This window comes from Spinacia oleracea, chromosome 1, assembly GCF_020520425.1.
Source record: "Spinacia oleracea cultivar Varoflay chromosome 1, BTI_SOV_V1, whole genome shotgun sequence".
In the NCBI taxonomy this organism is placed as follows: domain Eukaryota; kingdom Viridiplantae; phylum Streptophyta; class Magnoliopsida; order Caryophyllales; family Amaranthaceae; genus Spinacia; species Spinacia oleracea.
In genome coordinates this window covers 126,307,122-126,326,127 of record NC_079487.1, presented here as the reverse complement: position 1 = coordinate 126,326,127, position 19,006 = coordinate 126,307,122, and the positions used below count along the sequence as shown (strand labels likewise).

General features: G+C 33.0%; 2 protein-coding genes across 5 annotated transcripts; both read left to right on the top strand.

Annotated features, from left to right (window-relative positions):
- Positions 1-1,525: 1,525 nt before the first annotated feature.
- On the top strand, positions 1,526-6,175 carry LOC110782897 (nucleobase-ascorbate transporter 7). Of its 4 annotated transcripts, none has more exons than XM_021987150.2 (15): positions 1,526-1,768; positions 1,934-2,069; positions 2,621-2,718; positions 2,809-2,985; positions 3,105-3,205; positions 3,425-3,500; positions 3,603-3,662; positions 3,808-3,992; positions 4,295-4,391; positions 4,549-4,635; positions 4,822-4,880; positions 5,020-5,111; positions 5,189-5,266; positions 5,347-5,507; positions 5,600-6,175. In XM_021987150.2, the coding sequence occupies exons 1-15, from the start codon at positions 1,730-1,732 to the stop codon at positions 5,816-5,818; spliced, it is 1,665 nt and encodes a 554-aa protein (XP_021842842.2). In that variant the 5' UTR covers positions 1,526-1,729; the 3' UTR covers positions 5,819-6,175. The 4 variants fall into 4 exon arrangements, with proteins under 4 accessions (XP_021842842.2, XP_021842840.1, XP_021842841.1 ...); XM_021987148.2 differs by having other exon boundaries at positions 1,922-2,069; XM_021987149.2 differs by having other exon boundaries at positions 1,918-2,069.
- Positions 6,176-17,448: 11,273 nt separating this feature from the next.
- Positions 17,449-18,714, top strand: LOC110782903 (uncharacterized). Its single transcript, XM_021987159.2, has 3 exons — positions 17,449-17,887; positions 17,983-18,119; positions 18,271-18,714. Exons 1-3 carry the CDS (start codon positions 17,617-17,619, stop codon positions 18,370-18,372), a joined length of 510 nt encoding a protein of 169 aa, XP_021842851.1. The 5' UTR covers positions 17,449-17,616; the 3' UTR covers positions 18,373-18,714.
- The last annotated feature ends 292 nt before the right edge of the window (positions 18,715-19,006 follow it).

Sequence of the window (19,006 nt, the reverse complement as noted above, 5' to 3'; positions counted from 1 at the left end):
CAATAGTTATCCTTAATTATGAAATGAATTGTGTTAACACACCTCTCATCTTAAACATGCATTAGGTAATGAAAATCGTGGTTCCATTTCAATTATTAAAAAACTATATAAAAACATGCTCTAATATCTAATATTATAACATGATTGGTCATTGGTATGATTAGAAATGATAATGTTGCAAACGTTGGATCAAGAAAATATACTTATTGAGTTAGTGGAGCATAATATAAGTATGGATGTTATTCAAAGTACATCTTATTTCGCGCATAATATTGTCAACAATCAACGGTTTTGTTTCCCAATCTTTTTAACGCATAGCACACCCGGTTCATCGGAGCTTACCCTCGACCAGTGGCGTATCCAAGATTTTGAAACAGGGTAGCCACTTTTAAAAGAAATAGAAACTATAATTTTTTTTTAAAAAGATACAATGAAAATGACAATTTGCGGAGTACTATTACAATGTTTACATAACATTTACCAATTTCACCGTTCACTCTTATTTTATAAATTGTAAGATTTTAAAGATTATACAAGATAAATGTATACGGAGTACTCCGTGTTATAGAAGCAAATAACAACAAAACTTTAAAAATATAATAAGTAGAAATTAAAAAATCAGATTAGAATATGACGTGTCATTCCCGAAAAAAATAAAAATAAAAAATGGAATTTCAAATACTGGACGAACTAAACATAAGGTTTATATATTTAATATGCAACATAGAAACATAAAGGCAAGTTGCTAGAGTGGTTAGCAAGGAAATCTAGCAATGATATTGCCCCCTTTGGCCATGGTTCGATCGACTCTTATATTGAACAAATTTGTGTTTTATTTTTCTTTTTTTAAACTCAGCCTATTAAAATGATTTTTCAATTAAAAAAACTGGGTAGACATTTGTCTACCCAGCTTACACTATGCATCCGCCCATGCCCCCGACTATATCCGGATCGATCCGTGTCGCACACCTTGCTTATGGTGGGTGAGTCTCCCAACAAGAGTTTCTGCATACGGCGAGACTCGAACTCGAGACATCCGTTAAGCGGCATCAAGCTGCTTACCACTTGAGCCAACTCTATGTTGGTTTGTTTCCCAATCAATTGTTGAATATTGTATGTTACGTATACGTACTAGAGCAGTTCATTCACTACTCACTAGGCTTGTTTGTCAAGCTATTTAAATTTTTTAGTTAGCGGTCTAATACGGAGTATGTAGTACGAGTAGTACATTTTTCTAAATAAATAAATCCGATAAATATTTTAAATGATCAAAACTCGAGATGTGACAAATTAAATTTAGGGTTTAAATTGCGTGTCCATTATTATTTATCACAATATGCAATATCACATTTCATATATTTATAAGATCATTAAAAAAAGACTGGTCAAAATTATTTCCTACTCCGTTACCCGTATGTAATAAAAAAAACACTTATTCTCAAATTTATCACCATAATTAGGCATTAAATTTAGGTAATTGAAAAAAAGAACAATGATTCCTTGGGGGTGCAGAGAGGTATACAATTTTTTTCCAATGTTGGTTTGCTTTTCTTTGCTTTTTGGACTACTAAACTCGATCAGCCCACCCTTCTCCCTAATTCATCAATGAATTCTCACTTTTTCTCTCTCCATTTTCACACCATTGGCTCCCCTTAATCTCACAACAAAGTGGGGTCCTCTTCAAAAGTGAGCCCACACCATTTCCACCCCCCCCTACAAAAGTTCTTGTATGTCTTCTTTTTCCTTCTTTCCCAAGTTTTGCAAAATTGTAAGTTTCAATTTTATTAAGCTGCATTACATTTTATTTTCCCTCTTTAGTTTGGATTTTAGGAAATTCTGAGGTTTTGTTAGATTTCTCGTTATTTTTGTTGGGGTTGCTCTTGATTTTGGTGTTTTTTCTGGGTTTTTCGCTGAGAGATAGTGGTATTTCTAGAAGATGGCAGGCGGAGGAGGTGGTGGCGGCGGTGGTGGAGCAGGTCCACAGCCAAAGCAAGATGAACTGCAGCCGCATCCAGTGAAGGATCAGCTTCCTGGGGTTTCTTACTGTATTACCAGTCCACCACCTTGGCGTTAGTTTCTCTCTATTTTATTTTTATTTTTATTTTGTTTGAATATGAAGTATTTAATAGTTTCTGTAGACCTGTAGTCAATTGTGAAGATCTCTTGTCTTTTGAATTCTGGAATTTCGTTGTGGGGTTTAATTCCTTTTGATTGTGACTTCTTAACACGTTAATTTCATTTCTGATATACTGTATAATCTGTATTCTTACTTGTTACTAGTGCCTAGTGGTCCTAGATATTCTCTTTTATTACAGTATGTTACTTGGGATCATTATTTTAGCGATTTACAGTTTTTAGCTCAAGTATCAGTGTCGGATCCTCCACAATTTATCATGGATATGAATTTTCGGACACTTTTGGACCAAAATCATTGAATGGATTTCACAAAATAGCGGAGTCAAACACTTGGACATTTCAATACTTTTATTTTGTTGTTGCACTTGTTGATTTATATAGTACAAATTAATCCCATGAATATTGTTCATAGATTGCATATGTTTTTGTGGATTATGAAAGTTAATGCTAATTGTAGTTTGTTGGAAATATGCTAATTTTGCAGCCGAGGCAATTTTACTTGGATTTCAACATTATTTGGTGATGTTAGGGACAACTGTGCTCATTCCTACCTATTTGGTTCCCCAGATGGGAGGTGGAAAAGTACTTATTTCATCCTTAATTCCTTATGCTGTCGTGGTTTCGAATTGCAGTATTTAATTCAAGCTGAAGTTATGTGGTAATTCTTTGTAGGAGGAGAAAGCTAGGATGATCCAAACCTTGCTATTTGTTGCTGGTATAAACACATTGTTACAGTCCTTGTTTGGTACTCGTTTGCCAGCTGTCATTGGGGCTTCCTATACCTATGTTCCCACAACAATCTCTATTGTTTTGGCTGCCCGTTACAGTGGCATTGCGGATCCTCAAGAGGTTCGGTTACTAGAACCGTAATTGAGTGATGAATCTGATGATATTTGCCCTTTTTGGGCTTAGATATGCTCATTAATTGTTGGATTGCTATTTAACTACATAATTGGAACATTTTGCAGAAATTTCATAGGATAATTCGGGGAATTCAAGGATCGCTTATTGTTGCTTCAATCCTTCAAATTATTCTCGGATTTAGTGGTTTGTGGCGTAATGTAGCAAGGTAATCTAAAATTTTCTTGCCCAAAAAGTTTCCTTTCAACTTTTACTTCATGAGATTGGATAATTATGGGCCGAAAATTCTAATTTATAGCTTGGGAAGCATGTAAAATTTGCACCATAGTTCTTTATCGACCCGTTTAAGATCTTTAATGTTTGTATCTCTAATGCGACAGAGAATTCTAACTTATCTTCTCTTGTAAATGTGTTGTGTACTTGTTAGGTTCTTAAGTCCCTTGGCTGTTGTTCCTTTGGTAGCTCTTACTGGATTTGGCTTGTATGAATTGGGTTTTCCTGGGGTAAGTGTTTGTATCTAGAAAGCTGCATGTACAAACTTCTTAATAAGGAGTTAACTGATGACTGTTATTAACCATATCGTCCTTATGTTATTTGATGAATAGGTTGCCAAATGTGTTGAGATAGGGCTTCCGCATATTGTCATTCTGCTTATCTTTTCACAGGTAACTTCTGATGTGTAATGGCATAACTCTTATTTATTTTTTACCTTGTATGTGAAGATAATTCTTCTATGAGCATTGCCATTAAAAGTTATACAGATTATATATAGTTATCAGTGTAAATTTAAGTTCATGGTTATCTTTGCAGTACTTACCTCATCTGATGCGCGGTGAACGGCATATATTTGATCGCTTTGCTGTCCTGTTCTCCGTTGCCATTGTGTGGCTTTATGCTCACATACTGACAGTTGGAGGTGCTTATAAGAACAGGTCACCAACAACACAATTGAGTTGCAGAACTGATCGTGCTGGAATTATAAGCGGTGCTTCATGGTAAGGTCCTGTCTCTTGTTCTTGTATATGGAAACAGAGTTTATAATATCTCCTCATCTTAGGCTATAGTAGACTTGAAATCGGAAATAATGATTGGTAGATGCTGTAATGCCGGATCAAAAGGAAAATCCAATTACCAAGCTCTAAAAAATAAGCTTGTTCTAAACCTAACTTCTCTTTAACCAACTACAGAGGAGTTACACTAGCTAGAAAACTCTTATAATTGGACTGGGTGGTTAAATAATCAAATGGTTATAAATTAATGTTGAATACGGAGTATTACAGTTTGCACTTGTGTACAGGATAAGTGTTCCATATCCATTTCAATGGGGAGCTCCAACTTTTGACGCTGGAGAAGCATTTGCAATGATGATGGCTTCCTTTGTTGGTCTTGTGGAGGTTTGTACACACTTCTTAAACCTTAAATGCGTATAATATCCTCGCAAATCATTGTTCATTCTTAATTTACCACACTTCACCTTTTATTGCTATGCCCAACCATGTAGTTCACTCTCAATTAATTGTCTCACCTTCTTCTTCCTTTATTCTGTTGTAGTCTACTGGTGCCTTCATTGCGGTATCAAGATATGCAAGTGCAACTCCTGTGCCACCATCTATTCTTAGCCGTGGAATTGGTTGGCAGGTGATTATACTTTTGTGTAAATCATAAATTTGAAAAATGATTAATAATAATCTTGAAAATGTTTTCCATAGGACCATATGCAAAGTGCATCAAAGTTTCTGCTATTGTCTATGTGCTACTGACTCCCTCGTGTGTGTATTATGTCTCTTTTGGTCTCTCCTCTCCACTGGCTTGTCTTGGACTCAGGGAGTAGGCATTCTTTTGTGTGGACTATTCGGAACTGGCAATGCTGCATCGGTATCAGTGTAAGACTTGATAAACCCATCCTATGCTATGCACATACTAGCGCTCTATATTTTTTTTTACCATTGTTCTTTTTGAGGTAGTTTTACATTATGCTTAAACCTAGAAGATTGACAATGAACTTATTGTCTTGCAACATAGGGAGAATGCTGGTTTGCTGGCTCTAACACGTGTTGGCAGTCGAAGGGTGGTACAAATAGCAGCAGGATTCATGATCTTCTTTTCTGTACTTGGTAAATTTTTTGTTTATCTCAGATGTTTTTCTTTCCAGTTTTTATTATTTTTGTAACGTTTAGATTAACTATGACAGGTAAATTTGGAGCTGTATTTGCCTCAATTCCAGCACCTATGGTGGCAGCTTTGTATTGCCTGTTCTTTGCATATGTTGGTACGTTCTTTAAGCTTCCTTATTTATGATTCTAGCTAAAACACATCTGATTTTTCTTCATTATCGTGCAATCTGAGCAGGTTCAGCAGGTCTCGGTTTCCTTCAATTCTGCAACTTAAACAGCTTCCGAACAAAATTCGTTCTCGGTTTCTCTATTTTCATGGGCTTATCTATACCACAATATTTCAATGAATACACAGTAGTGAAGGGATATGGTCCAGTCCACACAAATGCCAGATGGGTTAGTACAAACTACTATCCTTTTCCGCTTCACGATCTTTGTCTTGTTTTAATCTTTGTGTAATAATTTGGATTGTTTATGGGATCATGTAGTTCAACGACATGATAAATGTGCCTTTCTCCTCGGAACCATTTGTAGCGGGAGTGTTGGCATTTTTCTTGGACGTTACTCTGCGTAAGAAAGACAGTGCAACCAGAAAAGACAGAGGGGCGCATTGGTGGGACAAGTTCAGATCATTCAAGGGTGACACAAGAAGTGAAGAATTCTACTCCTTGCCCTTTAACCTTAACAAGTTCTTCCCATCCGTTTGAATTTCCAGGAGAGTAGATCAGATGTCGAAAGTGGTAAATTGTGAAAAATGACATGCACTGCCCTATTTTTTCCTCATTGTTATGTTCATTGTTTATACTATCAATGCTGCAGACTTCTAGGTTTTAGCTGTGTAGATGAGAAAACGCGGAAGAAAGAAAGGGAAGATTTTATGTATAGCTTTTTTGCCCAAATAGTCAGTTTGTTCTCTGGTTCAGATTGGTGTAATGAATTCCAACTGTGAAGTGACTTGGTTTCATGCTGCTTATATGCTTCATCACCTTCTATTCATGCTGCTTTCGCGGTATATAAATGTGACATTGTTCCCTTAATGTACTACACATTATTATGTTTTCAAACATCCTAAATTTGATGTGATTTACTGTATTAAATTTGGTCGGAGGAAGTATATTATGGGTTCAGATCTTTGAAACTGGAAGATTTGGACACAAACAACAATTAGTTTTGTCCATGAGAGCCCAAGTGGGTTGAATCTGGACCACTGTCAGAACACTTGGGCTGCGTCTGTGCTACTAAACAGTTAGTTTCCTCAAAACTAATCTCACTTTTTCGAGTTGTAGGCTTTGGTTTAGTTGTGCCCTTTCTTTCAGGGCAGTTTCCTCCTTTCGGCCCGACGCTTTGACACTGACGTTACTGTTATGGTCCCGTGGAGATAGACTTATCAAACGGATCAGTTGGGACGGATACGGCTCTTTTTCGTGACGGAGGTCCCCGTTTATTTAGGGCGAACAAAATTTGTTTAAGACCTAAAATGTATTGAGTTTGTGTTGAAATGGTTTAAGGTTGCTCCAACTAACAAAGTTGACAAATTGAATATACTAAGTTCATTTAAACATGTGTTTATTTTTTATTTTAGTTTTGGCTCAAATGAGCCAAAAATGGAAATACACATTATACATGGTGGAAGAAAGAATTGAACTTGTAACTTACCGATTGTATACAGGCTTAGTCTTAAGTCTTAACTCCTCTAGTATGTCAATATACCTCATTGATTTTAAACATGTGTTGAGCATTTTAATTTGTGATAATAGAGTAAAATCAAATTTGATGCCTGCAACCTCTGCCAGTCTGTACCCTATAATGGCTCTAGTATGACTAATTGTTATCTAATCATTAGTGTCATTCAAATTAATTCAAACTTCAATAAACCAATTAGTCCTATTATTATGGTATAGTACGGAGTATCCACAAGTGGTGCTTAAATTAACAAATTATACTCCATTATTTTTTTAGAGGACTTAATTGTTCATCATGAGTTTGAGTTTGAAATAAACTATTATAGTATTAGTAATTCCTAAACAGTTTACGTGGTTAGACATTAGAATATTGAGAAACTAGTCTTAAATGCACGCTATGCGTGCGAGATTATAAAAATTAAAAATTACGTTATGACAACTAATCGTAATAAATAATAGGAGTACGCTAGAAAAAATTGTTCAAAAAGTTCATATGAAAAAAAATTAGATATAATCTCTAGCTAAAAACATTTCAAAAGGTCTTGCATGCACTAGGTGTACAATAAATTTATTGTACACCAACATAACTTTTACCCGGTTTTCTCTAACTTTTACCCAATTTTCTCTAACTTTTATATTATTAAAATATAAGTTGATAGATTAACATTTTAAAGGGCTAAATGATAAATTTTATACATTATTAGTTATTTTGAAGAAGTATTTTTTATTAAAATGAAAAATATTATCAGTAAAAAATAGATAACCTTTACGTATACCAGGGTAACTTTTAAGCATTTTACATTAACTTTAACTTCGGTGTACAATATTTATCGTACAACCCATGTAAATAAGAATTTGTGAAAGCATTTACATAGTGAAACAATGTAATACACCTGTTATATGACGAAAAATCTAAATTGTAGTATTACAATAAAGAAAATTAATATATAAATAGTGTGTTTCACTTTTTTTTTCCTCGCAATGTACTTGGCTAATCACATATTTTATGCTCAATTGATTTACGGTTTCTTACGCAATCACATTTTTTTTTCTCGCAATGTAATTGGCTAATCACATATTAAAGCATAAACTTTCAGTAAGAACTAAAGTATTATTTATATAGAGTTGATTGTCTAAGATATAACGAAAATGGTTGTTAGTAGATTTATTTATAAGGAGTGCATAGAAGATGAGAGGTTGATGACTTATTTTGAGAAAATTAATTTCTTATGCTTTCTTTTTAATAAGAAATAATGTTTATTGTTACGAATATTAATCTAATATATATATATATATATATATATATATAAAGGAGGCATATTTTCTGAGATATTAGAGCGCCACGTAGGATTACTAATGGTTTCGGCCAATGAAAAATAAGATTTCTAATTTATTTTTGAATTAAAAAAATCAAGTGCCACATAGATAATTAATTAGGTGCCACATAGATATTTCAATTAATTAATTACTAATATGTACAACTCCATCCAAAATCAAACACTCTAATAATTAAAAAATAAATCAAAAATAAAATTTTATCCAAAATCAAACACTAATCTAAAATAAATTTCAATCCAAAATAAAACACTAATCTAAAATGAAATTCAATAAAAAATCAAACACTAATCCAATATTAAAGCGTCACGTTGGAAATCTAATGGTTTTGGCGAATGAAAAATAAAATTTCAAAATTATTTATGAATTAAAAAGTCGAGTGCCACGTAAATAAATCATTAGGTTACACGTAGATATTTTTATTAATTAATTACGAATACTACGTATCAACCACTCTAACAATTAAAAATATAAAATATAAAATTAAAATCAATCCAACATCAAACACTTATCTAATAAATATAATAATTTTATTTTAACTTAACAATTTAATAGAATCCGTGCATCGCACGGGCTAAAATCTAGTCTAAAATAAAATAAATAAAATTCAATTTAAAATCAAACATTAATCCAATATTAGAGCGCCACGTAGAAAAATCTAATGGTTTCGGCCAATGGAGAAATATTTTCTGAAATATTAGAGCGCCACCTAGGATTACTAATGGTTTCGGCCAATGAAAAATAATATTTCTAATTTCTTTTTTAATTTAAAAAATCAAGTAACACGTAGATAATTAATTAGGTGCCACGTATAGATATTTTAATTAATTAATTAATTACTAATATATACACCTCCATCGAAAATCAAACACTCTAATAATTAAAAAAATAATCGATTTCCACGTAGATAATTAATTAGGTGCCACGTAGATATTTTAATTAATTAATTACTAATATATACAAATCCGTCTAAAATCAAACACTCTAATAATTAAAAAATAAATCTAAAATAAAATTCATCCAAAATCAAACAATAATCTAAAATAAAATAAATAAAATTTAATTTAAAATCAAACATTAATCCAATATTAGAGCGCCACATAGAAAAATCTAATGGTTTCAGCCAATGAAAAATAAGATTTCAAAATTAATTTTGAATTAAAAAATTCGAGTTCCACGTAAAGAAATGATTAACTTTCACGTAGATATTTTTATTAATTATTTATTAATATTACGCATATACAATTTCATCCAAAAACAAACACTTTCATAATAAAAAAAAATCTAAAATGAAATTCAATGCAAAATCAAAAACTAATCTAATCTAATATATAAAAGTGGTATATACATAGGATTTTTATTTAAACATAACAATTTAATAGAATTCGTGCATCGCACGGGCTAAAATCTAGTCACAATTGAATTGGAGAAGAATATCTGAGCTAAAGGGTATTTTGGTATTTTACGCGGGGGACACCAAAAGCGTGATTACCAAAAAGACCTCAGCTCTTATCTTATATTACAAACCTTTAGGAAAGACGGTCTAACGGTTAGACCACTTTTATGCATGCACTTTAACTAATTAGTTAAACGCTGAAACCAATTAGTCAAGTTTGTAATTCAATTAGTTAAGCAACGAAACCAATTAGTTATGCAACCGAACCTATTAGTTAAGCACTGAACCAATTCGTTAAACAACAGAATTGATTAGTTAAGAAATGACATCAATTAGTTAAGATTTTATGAGTTTTAGTTATTAATAAGTTTGTTCAAAAATAATAACTATTCGACTCATAAATTTAACTATTTATCTTTATACCTTAACTATTTTGTTATTCAATTAGTTATGAATTTATTACTTATAGTTATGTTTTACACTAGTTTAGTTAGTACCAAAAAAGTGGTCTAACCGTTAGACGGTCTTACCCAAAAACTTTTGATCTTATATAATAGAGATGCTATTCAAGATGTGCTACAAGATCAAATCTCGTATACATTACCATCATCTAAGGCTTTCTCGACAATAACAAAAGAAAAAGTTCTTTCATTGAATTATCTCTAGTTGCACAAAATATCTGAGGATTCCACTCATTAAGTTTAAAACTTATCCTCGTATTATAAGCTTTATTTTATACTCAACTTTAAATATTCATTGGCTTTATTTTAATTTTTTTTTGAAAGATCTCATAATATCTACATTTTGGTTCAAATGGGCAATTTTATTTTTTTTGGTGCAAATGAGACACAAAGGATTTGAAACCTTGACCTATTAGAGTATGTACATTGGTTGGCTTTTCAAAAGAACTATTGGAGGACTCTCCTCTCTCTCTCTACCACTATCTCTCTACAAGACACACTCAAGAATTCATTCTTAAAAACACCCAACATTGGTTGGTTCCTCAAATGAGCTCTCCATTATTACTTTTACCATTTGATGGTCCACGATTAATTGTGTTTTTAACTAAAGTTACTATCCAATTTTCAAAGTTACTCCTCACTTTTCAACAAGAATCAATTCTTGAAGGGCTCTTGGACAAGAGCTACGCATGAAGAGCTACTTAAGAGCCCCTCAAGAACCACTCAAGAGCCCCAATGTTGACCAAGAGATAGTTCTTGTTGAAGAGCTACTTGAAGAGCCACTTCAAGAACCCCAATGTACATGCTCTAACACACATGTACTCAATCTTAACCACCAAATTAAGAATTTATTGAAATGGACAATCTTTAATTTGAGTGCTAAAGAAAATCATAGTACTAACTACTAATGACTTGTACAATAATTGTCTTATCAAGTACTTAAGTTATATTTGACCATATTTTTATTCTTTCAAGCTTTGAATATACATCAAATTTTATTTATCTAATAATTGTTTCCTTGAGCGGATCACCCTGAGATAGTGAGATTGACCACACCATGATAGCTTTGAAAGTAAGTGGCTAGGGCCTAGAGGGGTATACATAGCTCTAATTCTAATGCAATTTGGATGATCATCATTAATCAATAGTGAGAATAAAAAGTTACATAATATATTTTCTTAATCTTTCTTTAAAAAAAGTGATTTGGTCCATCATCTATTTTCTATTTCTAATTTCTAATACTAATTATTATGTTCTTTCTTTTGGCCGAAATGCTATATATTGTTTGGATATAAATGAAGTCTTTGTCATCATCAATCATAAAGATAACTCATAACATAACAATCTTGTTACAATTGTTTAAGCTTAAACCCGCCCCGTTATACAGGTTACTACTGACATATCTTGTGCGACGTTCTTATTTAATAAGATGTTTTTAATAAGATGTTTTTTTTCCCTTATCTACCAAAAATCGAGTACAATATTAAGTGATCGAATCTTTGAAGGAAATGAATATATAAGATAATGTTCGTATCCGGTTTCTATGGAAGAAAATCCTTTATTGAAGTGGAGAAATATAACATACCAATACAATGAGACAAAGTTGAAAGTAAAAACGGAGTATTAAAATGAAATAGACTTAAATTTGCACAATAATAGGATGACAAAGAGATAGGAAAAGCTCATATTTCTAAATGATTGCCGTGTTATTTCCAATTTCTTAAACAGTGTCTCCGACACCGGGAGATAATTGGCATTATCAGGCGGTTGAACAACCCTCGCTAGCAAAATAATAATCTATAAAACACATGTGACAAATTGAGTTTTATGTTATTTTGAAAATATACTTGTCAAAAAAATAAATAATGAAAATCAAATCTACCATGGATTGCGTAAAAGTCAAATGTTGTCCGTATTTGAAAATGAGGCAAATAATGAACATAATTTTCTACCATTTTTGCTTGTTTAGTCTCACGGTCCATAATCCACGGTTCATCTCTATTGTCTAAGAGAGCTCTTGAAAATTTGGTATCCGCTTATGAATTTTCTTTCATACCCCCACTAATGTGTTAAATTTATTTAAATGAAAAAAATATTCCTATTTTGTCGTTAATAATATGACACGCACGCATATACACGGGTACATAATACATACATATCAAGCTTAGTTATGGGTTAGCTGGCAAAATCAGACATGACACGATAACACGACACGAACATGAAAAAAACGAGTTAGTGTCAAGGTTTACGACCCGTTTAATTAAACGGATCTTCACTACACGACACGTTTAATTAAATGGTCCGAGTTAGTGTTGAGATTCTCGAAACTGACACGACTTAAACCGCTTAAGAAAAACATCCAATAATTTAATGTATTGGGTTATAAATCTTACTCCGTATAATGGAGACAACTTTATTGAACAAGCACACGACACGAAAAAACGAGTTAGTGTCAAGAGTTTTTGACATGATTAGTTAAACTGGTCACCACGACACGTTTATTAAATGGGTCGGGTTAGTATTGAGGTTTTCCAACCCGTTTATATTCGACACGCACACGAACGCAACCCGACACGTTTGCTAGCCATAGAGAATAGTTGTGTATAAGGACGATTTTGAAAAGTTGTACTCTATTCATTATTTTGCAATATAGTTAGGCCGTCGATTCTTCCATGAAAAAGTGAAAACCAAGAATAATGAAGGAACATCTCGATGTTTACTCTTTTCCGCTATTGTTCTAGAATTAAAAAAACAATCAAACTACCAATTGCTTGTTGGTTTAGTGGTGATTGAGACCGAACTTGGTAGGGAGAACCCGTGTTCGATTCCCCGCAATAACAATTGAGAGGGGACTCAAACCTATCCACCCAAAACGTGCCCCGAATCCGAATTAGCTCTAATGATGAATCGGGTGCTAACATAAAAAAAAAACAATGAAATTTTTTCTTTTTCAGGTCCAACGGGACCGGAATTTAAGATCCGGTCTCCGGTATTCCGCTCCAAGAAATATAGGGATATCAGTCTTGGTCCGATTCATTCCAGTCCCGTTTCAGTCTGGATCGTTGCACATCCTAGCTATGTAGTGGCAACTAGTACATCACCACGTCATGAATACATGACTCCACTATATATTAAAAGGCGTTTCTAAGAAAGTTTACATGACATGTGGCACTTTACTTATGAGTTGTTCACTCCATGTAATCTTTATACACAATAAAAAATATTAAACATGTCTTACGTAAGGTTCGAACCCCTGAGATCTTGAGTTTAAATAATAAAGCATTTACCACTAAGCTATTACTTGTGTTCATGTTATCATTGCAACAAGAAAATATATAAGCAATTGTATATGTTATTAATGTAGTAACCCGAGGCATCGCCCGGTCCCAAAAACTAGTTTGTGATAAAATCTTGCATAACTCATTGGTATTAAAATTTGTAAATAAAAAATTCCTTTTGACTTTCAATTTAATAATTTGATTCCTTGTGTTCCTTCAAATAAATAAATAAATTCATTCCCTGTTTTACAAAATGTATAAAACATGTGCTTACTTATTAAGAGCGGAGGAAATAGATGATTTGGATGTTAGGTAGTAAAAGCATGTAGACAAGTTAAAATTTCGGAGGAAATAAATAGAGGGGGTCAAAATCGCAGCCAGGCATGTATTATGAAATACATGCCATGGGCTTGTTTGTAATTTCCCAGCCATTTTGAAATTGTTGAATAGTCAATCCCGTTTGCCAATTTGGATCCCGTTTGTAAAATGAATATCATTTTAAAATATTTAGCACCATTTTTGTGATATTAATACCACTTTATAAAATTTAGTACAAAACGAGTACCATTTAAGGAAAATGAATTTCATTTAAAAAAAGTTTAGTACCATTTTTGTAATACCAATACCATTTTTGTAACACCAATACCAACTCAGCAATGCCAAATCACCACCCCGTTTTACAAATTTACAATTCCGTTATACATTTCCCCCAAAAAATATTTAACATTTACATTTACCTTTTTATTTGGGGTTGGCATGTTTTTGCAAATACATGCCAGGCATGTATTTGGACTTCCTCAAATAAATATATCCAGAGCTCATAATACTTGGGCTTTTCAAGTAACTTTTTAAATAATTCTCCAACAAGAACTATCTCTTGATCAATATTGGGGATCTGGAGAGGTTATTGAGTAGCTTTTCATGGAGAGCTACTTCAAAATAGCTTAGCCAAGATACCCTAATAATTGATTCTTGTTGAAAAATGGAGTCACTTTGTTTGTGAAAGACAATTAATTACCAGGTTGAATAAATAAAGAATATAATATAGGACCATCAAATAGTAAAAAGAGATTGGAGTACACTTTTGAATATTAAGTGTTTTTTTGGAAAGTGTTGTTAGAGCATCTCTAATGGTAAGCTAGTTTAACAATTAGCTTGTTATGTCACATAAGATTTCAAGCTATTTTATTGTCTAGCTAATTTGTGCTCCAATGGCTAGAAACTAGTTTGTTATTTAAATTTGTCCCACTTGTCCACTTGTCAATTAATTATTTGGCAATTTTGAGAGCTAGTTATCAAGCAAATTAGCTTGTTTAAGCTAATTTGCTTAGCCAAGCTAATTTATTATTTTCACTCCAATGATCTAGCTATTAGCTTGAAACTTTCATAAATTTCAAGCTAGTCCCTAGCTATAACCATTGGAGATGCTCTTAAGAGTATCTTGTAGAGAGATGGTGGTAGACAGAGAGTGGATAGCTAGTTGCCTAGTTGGAGAACTCTTAACAATGTACATCCATATCCAATAATGAGTTCATATAGTCGTAGGCTACTAGGCTATGAGCCTATGAGTTAAGCTAGCAATAATCTCCCCTAAATAAATAGTTAGGCTAGCCTATGATTCTACGAGTTAAGTTCGTGAGCTGCAGCTCTACTAACCATTTACTTACAAAGTAAAATTGGAAAAATCTGCGAAATGAGTAGGATTTGTAGGTAAATATCAAATTCCTAAACTAAATTGAGTTTTGACTTCACTCTATAGCACTTTTGAATTTTCAAACAAAAATAAAAGGAATTGTATTGTAGACTCTACTATACTCTCTCTATATGACTTTTAGAATCAAAAAACAAAAAACTGTAATAAGATAACGATGTCAAAGAGCCTAGCTATTAGATCATTAGATGTTAATCATATTGAGAAGCTTTTCAAATACGTTTTCTGTTCTCTTTCATTTGAATCGTTTTAACTTTTTCATGTTTGTCGATGTATAACTTTTCATATTAACATCTTTAAATATCAATAAGTAAAAATTAAGAATAATAATGTTTTTAAAAATTTACATTGAGACGAATCTAATAACATTCATTTGAAGTTTATAACTAGTGCAAAATTCAAATATTCGCGAGTAAAAAGGATCATATGAAGTAATTATTATGGAGTGTTGCCTAGGAGTATTAGATTTTAATGATGATTTGGTGTATGTGAGTGTGTCTAATGTGACATTACTTTTTCTTTTCTTAATATTTGACAAATATTCTTTAAAAGGAGAGAATATTTTTGCATCATTAAATGTTACAAGTCATCATCCATGGACCATGGCCACCATGGTCTTGGTCATCTTTTAGGGTAGTAGTCTTGTAGACCCAAGTAAGGACAATAAATTTATAAGTATCAAAGGAGCTGGACAAACAAACACAGCCAATCCAATCCTTTGTTGCCCCAACTACTTTAGTAACCTAAGGTTCACATACCCAAGTCTTAAGAGCCGTATACCTTATGTATGGTAGATAAGGTGTTAAATCCTTCTAACAATAATATAACACAATAATTCTTCACATCCATTATTATGAAATTCAATCACCTTTGCAAAAATATCATGGCAAAAACTTGTATAAAACAAGGTGTTGTATACAACAAGTTTAGTCTAAGGATCTTATTACCAAAAGCAATACTATTTCTTCATCCCGAGGTAGGCTGCGTTCTATTCACCTGATTTTCACTTATTTTTCCTGAACTTATCTTATCTGAACTTATCTGAACTTAACTGAACTTATCTGAACTTATTAGAACTTATCAAAACTTATTTTAGTTATAAATTATACTTGGTCAACCCTTATTTTTCCTGAACTTATCTTATCTGAACTTATCTGAACTTATTTTTCCTGAAATAAGTGGAAATAAGATGAACAGAACAGGACCGTATATAAACATGGATAAAAAAGGCCTTAATGATAGATAGAAAATTGCTCGTAATCACATATTGTGTGAAAAGGTGAATTCATTTCCATTAGGTAGAGACATTGCTTAGTACTCTGAATGTTATACGTGATGTCATATTAACACACTTGTTGTATATAAAATCTCTAATGGTGCTATTCACAATTCATATAAAGTAAAGTCTTGAAGGCTACTATTCTACGGAGTAAGATGTATTGAGAGCGTTACATTTTTACCTCTTGTATTTTTTTCCATACCCAAAACAAATACGAAGTACATTAATTTATTATACCCCTGTTATATACAATATCACGTAGAAGTTCTAACAAAATTTTAATTCAAAATCATATTTTTAAAATTATCCTACAATTTATTCCGATATGAAGAGACTACTTTTTCATAGGAAAACTTCAAACTTGAAAAGGAATGAATCTCAAAAGAACCAAATCATCAATTAAAATACTCAAGATTATCAATTCCAAAATGTAATTAGTAATATTTAAACTCCAAAGTTCTTGATCACCTCCGTCGACAGTGCCGATGATGGCCTATATAGGGACCCCACTTTGTGATGACATCAACCCATAATCCCATATGGGTCCCTTGGTATAGGCTATATGCCTATATTTCAGGCACCTTCCTGGGTGCTTAATTGACCAACACATGATTACTAAATTATTACTAGCATTAACACACAACATTATTATAGTCATTAAATATAAATAAAAATAAAAATAATTAAATGAACTTGTTTGGGGTAGAGTGAGTATCAGATAAAAACTGACTTAGACAAGATTCAATCTCAAATCTTAGTTATCCTCTACTTAAGATTTTAACCAACTAGCTGACCTTCCAATTAATTAAACCTAAAAAGTTGTCATCCAGTGCGGGAAACTTGTAGCCGGCTACGTTACTCGGCCTCGGGTACGTGCCTAGATGTGCGGTTCAGTCAAATTGTAAAAAAATCCACGACTTTTACCCAAAATGAAGTGTCGGAGGGTCCATACTCGGCATCGGGTACGTGCCTAGATGGCAAGATGTTCGATTCGGTTAAACTGTAAAAAAAAATCATGATTTTTACCCAAAATGAAGTGTCGGGGTCCATAGTCTAAACCCATATCTGATTGTTAGAGGATCCGACACGAATACTTGTTAACATAACTTGTATGTATATATACCCATAACTTGAGTTAGTTGGGTGAAATAGTCATAGTAGTAGTACACCAACAAAGATATAAGCTAAGCTAAGCAAACTAGTGTAAGTTAAAGCTTTCCTTGTTTAAATTAATGGTGGTGGGTACTCCCTTAAGATAAAGACTTGTCCTTATTTCACATCTTCTCTCTTCCCCTTATTTCCTCTCATCTAAAAAGACACTCATTTTCATTCTTCTAAGGAAAAAAAAGAGGAAAGAGAAAATATGGGGAATTGCCAAGCAGTGGATGCAGCAGCATTGGTGATTCAACACCCAAGTGGGAAAGTTGAGAGGATGTATTGGCCTATTACAGCTAATGAAGTTATGAAGATCAACCCTGGTCATTATGTATCCTTAATCATACCTCTACCTATGTCCGACGACGAAGCCGGAGCCTCGGATAAGAAGAAATCGGTCCGGTATACCCGGGTGAAGCTGCTCCGACCCACGGATACTCTTGTCCTCGGTCGGGCTTATCGCCTCGTTACTTCACAAGGTTGGTACCAAATTGATGATCACAGCTTAATTAATAATAATTCCTTTTATAAGGTGAAGTTACTTATTTTAATCTTTGTTGTTTGATGATGACAGAGGTTAAGAAGGTTCTGATGGCAAAAAGAATGGCAAAGGAAAAGATGAATGAAAAGGAGTCTGGAAGTGGAAAGCTGCAAACAAGTGAGAGAAAAGAAACAGAAGGGGAAAAAGATGAATCAGAAAGAAATGATCAGGTAAAAGTTCAAAAATTTCAAGAAAAAAGAGGATTTTTTTTTAAAAAAAATTGACAATTTTATGTTACAATTTGCCCTTTTAATTTTCATATAGTTTGGTCAAAGTATTGAAGAAACTAATGAGAATAATTCCGTATGTATATGAAAACAGGGATCAGACCATGAAAGACAGAGATTAACATCAAGATCAATGAACTCGAGATCAAAAACATGGCGGCCATCGTTACAGAGCATCTCTGAGGCTACAAGCTAATATCTAGAAGAAGAGGTGAATTGAAAGAAGATCATCACTATGGAACTAACAAGCTAAGCTACCTCATCTTCCAGAAGATATGACTTTCAAGACTTTTGTAAAAGCTAATAGAAGGAATTCAACAGGCAAAAGGAGAAGGGTAAAAAGGGGTCAATCTCTTTCCAAGTCCACTTTTGATGCATCCAAAATGCCAATTCCTAATGTATAGATAATGAGAGTATGAATCTGGAAAAAGAGAGGTGAAAAAAACTGACTGTAAAATCTGGAAAAGTTGTTGCAAATGTAAGCTTGTATGAAACTTTCCTTCCCAGAAATGACATGAATATTGCAATGTTGTTCAAAGTTTATCATTGTATAATTCTTATGAATAACTGTTAGAACTTAGAAGTTAGGATGATGGTTTACTTGATCAGTGGAAGGTGGTGATGAATTCCAGAGTCGCCAGTCGCGGTCAATGCAGTTTTGAGCCCATAGCAAGGAAGCTCTAGTAGCCAAAGGAGCAGCAGGCAAATCGTTGTCCTTAAGAGCAATTAGCATGTTTGTGAAAGGCTCCACCAATAATGTTCCTGGCCCTCCATACTCTTTGCTCAAAAATTCATGCAGTTTCTGCTTTTTTAAATTCATGCAAAAAGTA

Excerpts from the sequence above, each read along its gene's own strand:
- LOC110782897 (XM_021987150.2), top strand. The coding sequence starts at position 1,730 with ATGTCTTCTTTTTCCTTCTTTCCCAAGTTTTGCAAAATT. Across the intron at positions 3,993-4,294 it reads ATTATAAGCGGTGCTTCATG|GATAAGTGTTCCATATCCAT; the intron begins GTAAGGTCCTGT and ends ACTTGTGTACAG. Across the intron at positions 5,267-5,346 it reads CCTGTTCTTTGCATATGTTG|GTTCAGCAGGTCTCGGTTTC; the intron begins GTACGTTCTTTA and ends CAATCTGAGCAG.
- LOC110782903 (XM_021987159.2), top strand. The coding sequence starts at position 17,617 with ATGGGGAATTGCCAAGCAGTGGATGCAGCAGCATTGGTGATTCAACAC. Across the intron at positions 17,888-17,982 it reads TCGCCTCGTTACTTCACAAG|AGGTTAAGAAGGTTCTGATG; the intron begins GTTGGTACCAAA and ends TGATGATGACAG. Across the intron at positions 18,120-18,270 it reads AATCAGAAAGAAATGATCAG|GGATCAGACCATGAAAGACA; the intron begins GTAAAAGTTCAA and ends ATATGAAAACAG.